At 38.4% G+C, this 13,247-nt stretch overlaps 1 protein-coding gene across 3 annotated transcripts in view; it reads left to right on the forward strand.

The window, feature by feature from the left end:
* Nucleotides 1–12,743, forward strand: part of LOC105480964 (syntaxin 17) — a 74,539-nt gene extending 61,796 nt beyond the window's left edge. Inside the window, exons 7-9 of one of the 3 annotated variants that reach the window (XR_011612735.1) lie at nucleotides 3,470–3,556; nucleotides 4,263–10,093; nucleotides 11,461–12,743. Coding sequence is in view for 1 of the 3 variants with exons in the window: in XM_011740183.3 (XP_011738485.1) it covers nucleotides 3,470–3,556; nucleotides 4,263–4,502 (327 nt within the window). In the remaining 2 variants the exon portion in view is untranslated. Of the gene's footprint in view, nucleotides 1–3,469; nucleotides 3,557–4,262; nucleotides 10,374–11,460 lie in introns of those variants that run through there. The other 2 variants (XR_011612736.1, XM_011740183.3) reach the window with 2 other exon arrangements.
* The last annotated feature ends 504 nt before the right edge of the window (nucleotides 12,744–13,247 follow it).

The raw sequence follows: 13,247 nt of genomic DNA on the forward strand, positions 1-13,247 counted from the left end.
GATACTAGGCCTACAAGTGTCCCCAACAGGCGTTCAAGAACAAAACAATTCATTGGTTTTGAATTTATATTCCCAAATTGTATTCTGCTTGACAAGTATAATAAATCACAGTTTATACAGAAACTTAGGTACTCCTATGGCTGTTCATCAAAATTTGTTATGTTCAGGCCAATAGGGGGACTTAATTCAATGTTCTTTAAAATGAAATCCATAGACATATTCTTAGAGTCATTTGAGAATTTTTTTTCTGTAAAAAGGGGTCTATATATTACTCTAGCTTGAGAAACACTGCAGTGTAATGATCTAAACACTTAAATATGGTTTAGCTCATTGTTAAAGGAATGCTGAGAACATATATGGGGTGCCAAACTATAAAATGGCAGGCATGGAATTTGAAGATTGTAAGATGTGGGAGGCCTAAGCAGATGAAAATAAACATGAACAAATCAGAAGCAAAACCTCAGGGGAGATTGATAGATAGAGGTGAGGAGGCTCCTGCACCACCGTTAATGTTTGGAGCTTGATTTCACAGGCTGGGACAGGGTTGTATATGTATCCTTTGGTCCCACAAAAAGAGCCAAGGACATAGTGGACAGGTAGTGACCCAGTTCAGCTCTGTATGGAGTCTAGTTTGGCATTCTACTGATGGCGATTGACAACTCTGTGACAATAGTTTGCTGGCTAAATGTAACATTTATGGGGGTCGGTGAGTCCTCCTTAATCAAGAAGCAGAATTTGAAGATATGGGCAAAGTTTGAAGTTGCAAACCAAGCAAAATATGGACCAGAGAAAGGCAGATGTGCACAATCGAGGGGTGGCTATTGATCCCAGGATAAAGGCTGTCTGCCCTCTGCCTTCTCCCCACACCCCAGCCCCATATTTTAGCATGCTTTCTGATGGCATGAATAATTACTTACAGATGTGGGCTACTCCCCAGCGTGGGATGGGCCTCATCAAATGCTGGTGACTGCAATGACGGGGAACTTTGTAGTTCAAATAATTAGTGATCTCAGGATTGGTTTTTTTCTTGTGGTTGCTTCAGTTATTCCAAATGATTTTTATGAAAAAATATTTAAATTGTATTAAAGTTTTGCTTTAATTTTAAAAAGTCATAGAAATACAATATCCAACCGTTTTTAAAGGAAGGAACGTTAAAAAGTATTTCCCTGAGGCTTTACGATTACACTTGGGGTATAGAAATGGCAATAATCCTGGCAGGCTCCTCCCTCTTGCTGGAATTATTTTGGGGTTGAAGGAAGGGAGACACATTGACTGTTTTTCTTCTACCTATCAACTCATCAACATATGACGGCTGATGATAGAGTTTTAAGCCTGTGATTTATCTGCTAGCATAGACTGTTTCAGGCAAGAGTGGAAAGTGTTGGGGGTGTCCTAAATAGAAACAATGATAGGGTGTCAGAAATCTAGACAAGTTGTATATTATTAGTGCTGGAACTTTTTCTTCTATGGGTCAGAAAAAGAAAGCTGACTTAAATAAGTTTTGCTATTGAGGAAAACAAAAATTGAATGAATGAATGCTAAAAGATACCTAATGTTTTAGTGTCCTAGAATTGTCAAGATTCAAAAGAAAAAGTTAAATATATTTTTTTGATAGAAAGATGAGAGTTAACACTTCCTTGGGGAAATCAGGATGAATTTTTCTATTTTTCCCCCTCACACTTTGCAAACACATTTTATCCCCACTTCAACTCTATGAAGGTGTAAGTATCATCATTCTCACGTGATAAATGAGAATACTGACACCTAGAGAGCTTGAGTAATTTGTCTAAGAGCACATAGTGGCATTTGCTGAGATATGAACACAGATTACCTGACTAAAGGTGATGCCCTTGATCTGAGCACATATAATAGTGGTTCTTAAAGTGTGAGAATTGTGGACTGGCAGCATCAGCATCACCTGGGAGCTTACTATCTCAGGCTTCATCTCAGGCCTACTGGATCAGAAACACCAGGGATGGGGCCCAGCAATTTGTGTTTTAAGAAGCCTCCAGGTGGAAGACTGAGAACCATTGTTAAACTTGTCTCTAACAGAGACATTCAAAGGAAAACTGATAAGGGACTTTCTTAGGGATTGTGTTAGAGATGTCAGGATAGTGGTGGAGAATATTGGAATGAAGGGATACCACAATGGCGAAGACAGACATATTTTGTGTATGAGAAGGGAAGGAATATCAATAATGCTAAGAGGAAACAAACATGGGAAAAAATAGCTGTGTGGTTTGGGCTTCATGTTTTCAAATGAAATAATGGTTGGAATTAGAAAAGTGTTATTTGTATCTGCCTCAATATAAATGAATAGGCCAATTATATAAGGGCAATCAAACTCTTCAGGATTAAAGTTAATTATTTCACCCTCATTGTAGGTGGCATCTATCTAGGATCAAAGAGAGATTCTCTTTTTTCTGCACATTAAAAAAAAACAAAACCAAAATAGTCTGTAAACTGCGATAGTTGATTATATGTTGGCTTATACATTTGTTGTTTATACATTTGTGATTGTTGGTTTATACATTTACTAAATCTCATACTATACCATTAAAAGCAGTACTTGTTATATGTAAATTCTATCTAAGTAAATTTGAATTAAAAATGGGAATGTGTTCCTACAGCAAGTAATGAGTTCGTGTCACTGGAGGTTTCTGAGCAGTGGTTCAGTAACCACTTGTCAGGAATGTTTTAGTAGGGCTTCGCACATCAGAGAGGAGACTGACCTGATGACCTCAACATCCCTTCTACCCAGAGATTCCATGAGTCATAGTTGCTGTTGTGCCAGCACAGGTGTTGCCATTTTATGTAGAATGCTTTATTAATATATTTGATCTGAAACATTTTAAACTGTCATGATTTTACAATGTGTTAAGATATACAGGTATAAAGCACAGAACAGTGAATTCATTCACTGTTCCCTACTGCATATTACAAATGGAAAGATCTCATAGTAGATCAAACCATATTGTAGTCTTGTTCCGGAAACATCACAATTTGTATTTACTGGACCAAGGGCATTTTACTACTAAGGTAAATGTGCCTGATTTAAACTGAATCCTCAAAGAAGATAAGTTAGGGAGGTGTTTTGGGGTTTGATTTTTTTTTTTTCCATCAAACCCAACATGACATGTAAATGATTATTTGGATTTTTTTTTTTTTTTCTGGAAAGTAGATTCATTTGGAGAATAATATGTTTGTATGTTTGAGTGAATTTTAGTGTGAGATGGTTTTTGCTGTAAAGTTGCCACCCTTTTATTACCTAATAATTAAGACCCCCCCCCTTTTTTTATGAAAGTTAATTGGTCCTTTCGACATTGCTTATCAGATGCTATTAATGAACCACTATTAAGACGGCAAGGCTGCAGTACCCGGGGCCCTGATTACAGGAATTAAAATAGTGTGTGTTGACTCCCTGCTGCTCCCCAGCAGGACCGCTCACTCATAATTCCTTTGCATCTAGTCTCAGCAGGAGAAGATTGACAGCATTGCAGACCATATCAACAGTGCCGCTGTGAATGTTGAAGAGGGAACCAAAAACTTGGGGAAGGTAAGATTCTGCTCCTGCTGACAAATCAATGGTACTCTGGCTCCCAGGAATCTCTAGTATTAACCCAATTGATCTGCTCTCTTCAATGTTGAGGGAACCAGCAATTAAGGAAATAAGGAAGAAATGACACATAGGTAGTGCAAGAAATCAATGTTGTAATATTCTACTCTAAGATTCATTCTATCAGGAGAGGAATTTCTTCAAAGAGAGAATAAACTGTAGCCCTGCTATAAGGTATTTGGTGTTACCAGGAAATATTTGCAGAGGGTGAAAGTGCAAGTATGTGACAGCACACGTGGAGTGGGACCATCTATTTTCCATAGGATGTTGCTTTTAACCCCAGGCACACAGCACAGAACAATCTCTGTGCAACATAAAAGCTTTGGGGGAAATCTGTGGCTGCCGAAACAGTTTAAATAAGCCAGCTAGATAGTTAGTGAATTGATTGTTTTGCAAGTAAAATCAATTTGTAGCAGTCCACTCTTTGTAGCTCAGCTCTCTAAGTTCTGAGATCTGGAGCAATTGCTGTACCTGTGGAATACTTTCTTTTCCCCCCTACAAGTACAGTCTCGAAGGTTAATTATGTACCAAGAGTTAAAGAGGCATTGCCAGGAGTAATGATAGGAAAACGCACATCACCACAGGCAGATATTCTCAACTCAATTTCTAAATTGAATTTTTTTTTTTTTTTTTTTTTTTTATACAGGCTGCAAAATACAAGCTGGCAGCTCTGCCTGTGGCAGGTGCACTGATCGGAGGAATGGTAGGGGGTCCTATTGGCCTCCTTGCAGGCTTCAAAGTGGCAGGAATTGCAGCTGCACTTGGTGGTGGGGTGTTGGGCTTCACAGGTGGAAAATTGATACAAAGAAAGAAACAGAAAATGATGGAGAAGCTCACTTCCAGCTGTCCAGATCTTCCCAGCCAAACTGACAAGAAATGCAGTTAAAAACCAAACTTCAGGATTATTGGTGCCAACATGTGTATCCTAATGAGGATCTTTGCTGCTGTTGGACCCTCCGTCACCTTTTGGAACACAAGTATATCAAGATAGTGACTACTGATGTTCAAGTGGGATTGAAGTGTGATAAGTGGATATATTTTGTTGTTTGCTGGGGTGTTCATGGAGATGTTAGAGATTGAGGCCCTGGGCTGAGGGTGTATAATGTATGTCAGCTAAATTTGAAGACTGCCAAGGAGCAGATTTTCTCCCTGGAAATGTGAAAACTGAACCTCTAACTCTGATAAGGACTTGAGATGTGTAGAAACGTTGGGTTATGGAAGACTAGTTTCTTCCATAACCCTGAATTGGAGACCTTAAGGCTAAGTGTAGATTATTGAGGTTTGTTAGCAAGGAAAAGAATAAGAGTTCAGAAGCCTTTGTTACCGGATACGGAAATCAGGGCCTAGTGAGGATCACGGGTGGACTGCATAATGGAGTCCATTGGCGAACCCTATTGCAGTTTGGTCCAACTATATTTTCTGGTGAAGGAAATTAATGATGTAAGAAAATGAAAGAGGCTCAACTTCTCTTCCCAAAATCTTCTGGCTTCTGAACTCTTCCTCTGCCTCTCTTTAAATAAATAACACAATTTCAAATGGTAGGAGACTTATTAAGCCAGTCACCAAGCTTGGTCTGTCAGCCTGTCTCCTAACACCTCAAAGATCTTGTGCCCTGTGCCGCCCCTCCCTTGTAATTATGAAAAAGTTCTTTGGTTTTTGGGGTGAATTCTACCCATGTATAATGAGGAATTCTCTCATAACCTTTTTTGTCTTGTCTGTCATCTCTGTTCATCCCTTCCTATAACCTCTAGGTAAAAAGAAAAGAAAAAAAGAAATTTCCAGATATTTTCAACATTGTTAGAGTTTGGGCTAAAATGAGCAAGGAGAAAAAACCACCAAGAACATTTCCTGGGGCATGCTCCACTTTTGAGGGGTGATATATCTGCCAGAGAGGGGGTATCTGACCCAGTCTTCTTTTCAGCTGATCTCTGGGGGGAGCTGAGAACTCGCTTGCTACCTCATTTCTGTTCCTACCGTCCTTTTCCCCAGACTTTTTATCTCCTATGCATCCCTTTGCTTTCTATTGCTGCTGTTTCTTCCCCAAAATGGTGTACCCGTGCTTACCTTTCTCACATTCTGGACAATGATGAACAAAGACCCATGCAAGACTCAGACCCAGGGAAGGGTGTGGTGCTAATCTCAACACCTGACATTCACAGCAAGCATGGTCCAGCCCAACCACGTGTCTATCTCAAACTGTAGAAAGGCTTTAAATTTGGAAAAAAAGAATTTAAGATTATGGGCAGCTTCCCTCTGTTCCCCAATTCATTTAAAGTAGGAGGGAATAATCTTTTGCCTTACTTACTCTTTTTTCTGAGCACAGGAACGGGCACCTACACTCCAGGTGGTGTGAGCTGTCTCTCTGCCAGGAGTTAAGGTTCATCAGGGGATTGGACGGTTTATCACTGCTTTCTTTCTGAGTTTACTTTTAGTAACTTTTATTGATGGCTACCTTTCATGTCCTTGTCTAAAGAGACTTTCTCTTTCATACTTCTTGAATCTCATCAATGAATTCCAGTGAAACAGCGCCATTTCTTAGTATCATTAAATAACTAGAAAGTAGCAAGTATTGCTCTCTGCTGCTTTATATCATTAACATATTAATAATACCAAGAAGGAAATATTTGAATAAGTATCAGATTCTGATCCAGTATCTGATACTGGACACCTGTGAGGCTGGGATAATTACTTTTGAACTACATCTCTTCTCTAGTTTCTGGACCTTGCTCTGTCCCTTTAACACAGGGTGATCAAACCTGAATGAGGATCAGAACTCACCCAGGCACTTACTAAAGCAAGATTCCTAAACCTCTGTTCCAGGGGTAATTCTGACATCACCAGTCCAGCATAGTCAGCTGAAATTATAAATCTAAGATACAGCTACATCAAGATTCAGCTGTGTCATTTAATTCTGAAACTCCCAGTATTCTACCCTTCTTCATCACTGCATATTACCCCACTCTTCCCCACCAAGTGGGCTATCCTTTCAGCCCACCAACTTAGTGGCAGCACTAGGGATTCATTATAAGGTAAGCCTGGTTTACATAAGGACCTGAAGGAGAAAGGAAGCCTGTATTTGAAGCTTACACTTTGTGTTGGTATCTCTCAATTTTACTGAGCCAGTGTGGAACACCACTGTATGTATTCATATAAGCCCTTGACTTTTACTGCTCATCAGGATTGGAATATTACTCTAGCGGTCTTCACATATAGGCAAGTTATAGTACTTTTAAAAAGTATCTCATTTCCCTATAATGGAACCTAATAGCCAACTTTTTCATAGAAATTGCTAGAAGAGTTTGATCAACTATGAACGATAGTGTTTATAAGCATAAAATAGTCAGTATGGCGCAGAAACCAATCTTAAAATTGAATTTAATGTTTTATCGTATCAGATTAAATATCTTCTCCAATTCATGTCTTATTTTTACTACAACAAGTTAGAAAGTGGGAACACTTTGATTAAGGTCTTAAAATTTGTGGGCCCTCATTTGGATAAAGGCAGCAATCCTAAGGACTTTTTTTTTTTTTTTTTTTTTTAACCTGAGAATTTCTCTGTAGAGCAGAGATTTTCAAACCTTTTGGCTGTAGCCCACAGTAAAAAACGCATTTATATCAAACGTTAGAATATGCCTAATGAACATTATGTACCATTCTGATGCTTTTTATATTTTCAGTTTTTAAAATATGCCAGTTGCAACCCACTAAATTGATATCTACCAATGGGTTGCAACCCTTAGCTTGAAAAAAACACTCTCACAGAGGAACTGGAATTTCTTGAATATCTTCTGTTTGCCAGGCACTTCACCAGGCATTTTACAAGTAAGGAAACTGGACCTCAGAGAAAATAATTTGCAGAGGTTTACTCAACTACAAAGGGGTGAAGCCAGGAATGTTAACTAGGTCTGTTGAGCTATAAAAACTGTTTTATGTCTCTCATACTATACTGCCTCTATACAAAATTGAGATGGGGGTCGGGGCAGGGGCTCATGCCTGCAGTCCCAGCACTTTGGGAGGCAGAGGCCAGAGGATCACTTGAGCCCAGGAGTTTGAGACCAGCCTGGACAACATAGTGAGACTCTGCATGAAAAAAATTAAAAATTAGCTGGGTGTGGCATAGCACACACCTGTGGTCCCAGCTACATGGGAAGCTGAAGTAGGAGGATCACTTGAACTCAGGAGCAGCCTTGGTGACAGAACAAGACCCTGTCTCAAAAAAAAAAAAAAATTGGGTCATCCATTCTGCTTTACCAAACAGGCTTTGCAATGACACTTTCCATTCATTTGCATCTTTTTAAAAAACTTCTGATTCCTCACCGAGTGTCCAGCAGCCTCAAAGTTTTTAATGGTAGCTGATGCAGACATACACAGTGTTCAATTTGGCCCTTAAACTATAAAATCAAGAGTATTTCAATCCATCCACCTGCCTACAAGTTTTCTTAATGTTTACTGGTTATAACCATTGTTTAAACAGTGCTTTTTATGTAATTTAAAAATAAACTTTAATGCTTTATAAAACATTTATCATAATTCATAGATCAAATGATTATCCTTTAAAATGATACCCTTCGGAAATCATGTACTTACTGTAGTGATGCTAGTATTAATATTACTTAGACTAATTTTGAAACTGTTCTTTCAGAATTGCCTCCAAAGACATTTTGCAGACCATCCCAGAAAGGAGGGTATGATGGTGCTGTGTAGAACTGGCCAGAGTTCCTGGAGGATTCTGAGGTTATACTGAAACTCAGTGCTGTACAGGGAGAATTCCATGAGTCCAAAAACCTCCTTTTGTGGGCTGCCTGCCTCCTGCCCTCCCTTAAGTGCTCTAAGATTTTTGTACAGGAGTAAGAATCAAATACTGGTAACATCAATCACAAGAAGTTGAGGAAACCTGTAATATAACTATATAATATAGAACCTTTTTCTTCCATTAAAGTGCAGAAACCAAACCATGCTTTGTGTTAACCTTAAATATGAAAGGTGTTTCTCAGGGTCCCCTTTGTCCTTCCTTGCTGCCACATGAAATCTTACAAGGAAAGATGAAGAAAAGCCTGGGGGGAAAGTTCTCCTGGGAAATGAGGTGTTTTCTTGTTACAAAGTAGAATGTGGCTGTGGTTCACAAGTACTTAACGAATGTTAGATAATGTTCTTAAGTAATTAGAGGCCTAATAAAAGGTAGGGGAGTTTCTCTTCTAGCCTAAATTAATATTAAAAGTTTGGAGGTATTTTTTGTTTTTAAATTAATACTTTGTTGTTTTTAACAGGTGCTTCTCACAATTTACATTCATTAATTTGATGCCCTTTTACAAAGAAACTTCTTAGGTATTATAAACAATCAATGTAAAGGATCCACATGGTATGTATCCACATTGCTACTCTCATATAGAAATGGGAGATAAGAAATATATCTGTGCAATATTAAATTGAAAAAAAAAACCATAAAAGGTGTCAAAGGCAAATGATTTGTTCCAGATCACAAAACTAGTTGGCACAAGAGATAGGATTATAACCAGGGTCTAAGAAAAAAAATCCTGAAGGTAATTTCACTGAGTGTTATGCCATATCAAGTTACCCGCTAAGGCTCGAGGTCTTTCAGACTAGCTTTAACATTCCAAATCAGGCAGTAGCTACAATGGAAAGATAATTGGATGGGGAATCCTGAGATCAGAGTCCTAGTTTGGCTTTGTCTCTTGTAGCAACATTTTTTAAAATCAGGGGCAGCTGTCTTCTCCTATCCCAGCCATGAATCTTCCAACTTTAGTGGTCACCAACTTGACTCCATTCCTTACATCAAGCCTTGTCCTGTCAATTCTCCCTTAAATGTTTGTTGCATCTATTTCTACATATATCCATGGCCATCACTCTAGTAAAAGACTATTACCTCACACCCTACACTTGATCTTCCCCCAACTTTAAGTGGGTCCGTTTCTCATATCACTGCCACAAGAATTAACAACCATGCCCATCTTTCATTTTTCTGCTGAAAGATTTTCAGTGGCTCCCATTGAATACCAAATAAAATTTGAATCCCTTAGATTGGCATTCACAGCCTTCTATGTTCTGGCCCCAGCTTTATCTCTTGAAACTCATTACTCACCATCTGACAATGCCACTAAATATCCACAAGAGTGATTTCAAGGTTTTTCTATGGTGAAGGTTCGAACTGGTAATAAACCATGTTTACATTTTTCTGGTCTAAAATAATTTCTATATTACTTTATAATAGTCAGCTGAGGTTTGTTTAAGCTCTTGGACAAGCCTAAAACTTGTATCTTGAAGAAAATATTTTTTTCCACCCAAAGAAATTGCATTCAATTTCTTAACCTTCAAAACAATGTCACTGTTGTCACCTGTGCATTTGATAGCTAAAGCACAAGTATTCTTCAGGAGCATAAATACTCTAGCCTTGAATGAATACTCCAGCCATTGTCCAGCTCCTGTGAACAACTTAGTATTTGAGAAAGACATTCAACGGTATGTGTTTTCTATACACTTCACAAGTAGTTGAGATTTTCTTGTATTAAGGTTAATCACTAAAAAGATGTTTACTTGGGTTTCATTATCTAAACCCCCTAAAGATGTTTTCCATTTTATTGTTAAACACTTGGTGTTAGCAAGGGTCAGCACAAGAAAAGGCCCAATGGCAAGTTGTTCTGCAAATTCTGTAAAGCTTACTGAATTCATTTGTCATTTATAATGTTGCTGAGTGGTGCTCGAATAAGGAAACATGCAATAAATTTACTTACTTAACCAACATTTAACTGAAGGCCTGTTGTGTGTTGAGTGCTGGGGCCATACATAGAAAAATACTAGACCTATAGACTCTACCCTTGTAAACCATTCAGGCTAATGAATTCAGATACCTAAAGCAAGTAAATCCCAGTAAAACATGGTAAGTGCCCTAAGAGAGGAATGAGCAAAGTAATACGAGGGCACACAGAGTGGAAGGACCAAACTCTGTTTGGAAAAGAAGGGGCAGGCTTTGTGGAACATGTGGTATTCGAGAGTACCTAAAGAAGAATATGCCTGATTGAAGACGGAGTTATGGACGAAGGGCTCAAAACATAACATGGTGGGCTCACAGAAAACTAAGAAATTAAACACACCTGAGTGATGAAGCTGGTTGGATGGAAATAGACTAAGATGTTATCTATTTAAAATTTAATACTTCTTCATAGGAATTGATATATGGCTTTGTGTCAGATAAGACTATTACTTCTCTGAGTTCCTCATTTTGCCTTCTTGCCAGGGAAGTTAGTATTAAACTTCACATTTGGTGGAGTTTTTGGTATATTTGGCATATTTGCCTTTCCCACAGGTTGTGCTTTCTTCCCTCTCTGCTTAAGAGATCATCTGCTTAACACTGAATGCCCTCTTTGTTCGTAATAGTCATTCCATATTTACTGAAAACCCACTGAGAAAACAGTCATGAAACTTACTTCTTAGTGTCCAAGTCCTTCACAATCGTTTTCCATCTCTACATGAATATTTCTTGACCACTGTAATTCAATGGCTCCAGTTTTCACTTACGGTTAATTCTGCAATGTTCTCGAACTTCAGAGGGGTAAAATTCTTTCACTGGTGGTGGTGTGATCTCCCCAACTAGACTAATCTGCTTTCAGGGCAGGGATCATATCATCTTCTTTGAGTACTTCTTGCCATGAAATAGAGTGATGAGAAGGAAAAAAGAAACTACATTCCTGTTAGTGATTGTTAGATGATGAGTGATGAGGTAATAGCATGTGAGTTCTGCTCTCTTTTGGGGACGTGTATTGAAATATGAAATAGCTTTCTAAGACATATCAAATCCTTGCTTAGTACCCACTTTTGTATATTAACAGGAATGAATGAAGCAACAGAAGAAATCCAGACAACAACTCCAGGACTTGGAAATCATGAATTTAAATTTTCAGAATTTGTAGGTAAAGATATTTCTATCTCTTTTTCCAATTAAAAGTCATGACTTGGAAGAGAGAAGATATAGGACCTGAATCACTGAAGAAATACTGTGAGAAAATTTGGACTGACTTATCTTCCATCCTACCTTAGGATTGCTAGGTCAGAATAGCAGGAATCCAAGAAGTATTGATAGTCTGACAGAGTAGTATTGAAACAGGGTGCAGCAGCAGGAATGTAATGGCCGTGTCAAGCAAGCAGGTATTGGCATTGGGCAAGGGTGGGGCTGAAGAGGTAAGCATTTGACAGGATTTGAACCTGGGTCTCGAATGCTAAGGTTCATGTACTTATTCCAACAAACAGCTGCTCAATTAGCTGATAGGAATGAAAAGAAATCCAGCGGCATTTACTAGTTCTCCATAGTTCCCTTTCTTTCATCTATAGGTTTTACTGTTCATAACAGGTTGCTGCCACTTATCAGGGTACACTGGGGGTCAACAATTCAGGATGTCCTTAAGTCTTCCTCCTTCCTACCTTGACACCTTGCTATCTCACAGGGTGGTTATGAGGATTAAAAGACTAAATTCATGTTCAGTGCCTATAATAGTGCCTGGCTCCTAGTAACTGTGCAAATGTTAGTTGCTGTTACTAATTGTTACCATTTTTTCCCCAAAGTTTAAAGGAAATGCACATTAATTTTAAAAAGGTATCGTGTACCTACAAGAAGTGTTAGGGAGACACCTAAAATGAGTGGAGACTTGAGAAATATACTAAGAATCCTTAAAATGGTTTTTTTTAAAGGCTTTATTAAGAAGACTGTTCAAAGATGACAGATGCCTGGTAGAAAGTGCATCTTTCTCATCTTTATTAAGAATGATATCCAAACATGAAAATATGTAAGATACGGTTAGGAGCAGGGTGATCATACATCCCAGTTTGTCTGGGACAGTCCTGATTTACATCTGTTGTCCTGGTGAAATTATTACTAATGCTCCCTTTTCATCTCAATGTCCTGGTTTGGATGAAAAAAATTACATGGTCACCTTAGTAGTAAGGGCGATGAAAATAAGTGTGTTATCAAAAAACAAAGAGCATCTATATTTAAAAAGAATTGATCATTTCTAGGCTCAGATAAAAAACAAAATCCCAACGTTAGTGGGAACGTATACATGCAGGTTAAATTACTACCAGTAATTGTGAAAAACAAGAAAACAGAAAATGTTCCAGAACACTGAGCTTGGGCAAAAGGCTAAATTTAAGGGGTAAAAGCTGAATTCCAGAAGCCACACACCAGGAAATTTACCTTTGAATCCTGGAAAATTTCTGAATGGACACTTGTGTTTTAAATCAGAAAGCCATGCTCATTTTGAAGTCAGAATTGATCACTCAGAATTGATGACCTGTTCTATTTTCCTTGCTGTGTGCATAGCCAGGAATGCCATGTTCGATTCCGCTTCCTGGGCAGTAGTCGGGGCAGGAAAACAAGGCGTCAGAATTCTAAGATTGATATAATCCTATGTAGGCAAGTTTATACAGGGCACCAAGACAGTAGGCATGTGGATTCCTCCCTGGTAGCCGTGGCAATAAGTAAAACACATGGGACATGTTGTTATTACCTGAGAAGACTAGAGCTGTGAGGAAAAAACAGGTCAGCAATACCTAATAATACTTTTTATTACAGTAAGATAATACAATAATGACAGTCTTTATTAATAACAATTCTCCTGGAGAA

Source organism: Macaca nemestrina, chromosome 14 (assembly GCF_043159975.1).
Source record: "Macaca nemestrina isolate mMacNem1 chromosome 14, mMacNem.hap1, whole genome shotgun sequence".
Taxonomy (NCBI): Eukaryota; Metazoa; Chordata; class Mammalia; order Primates; family Cercopithecidae; genus Macaca; species Macaca nemestrina.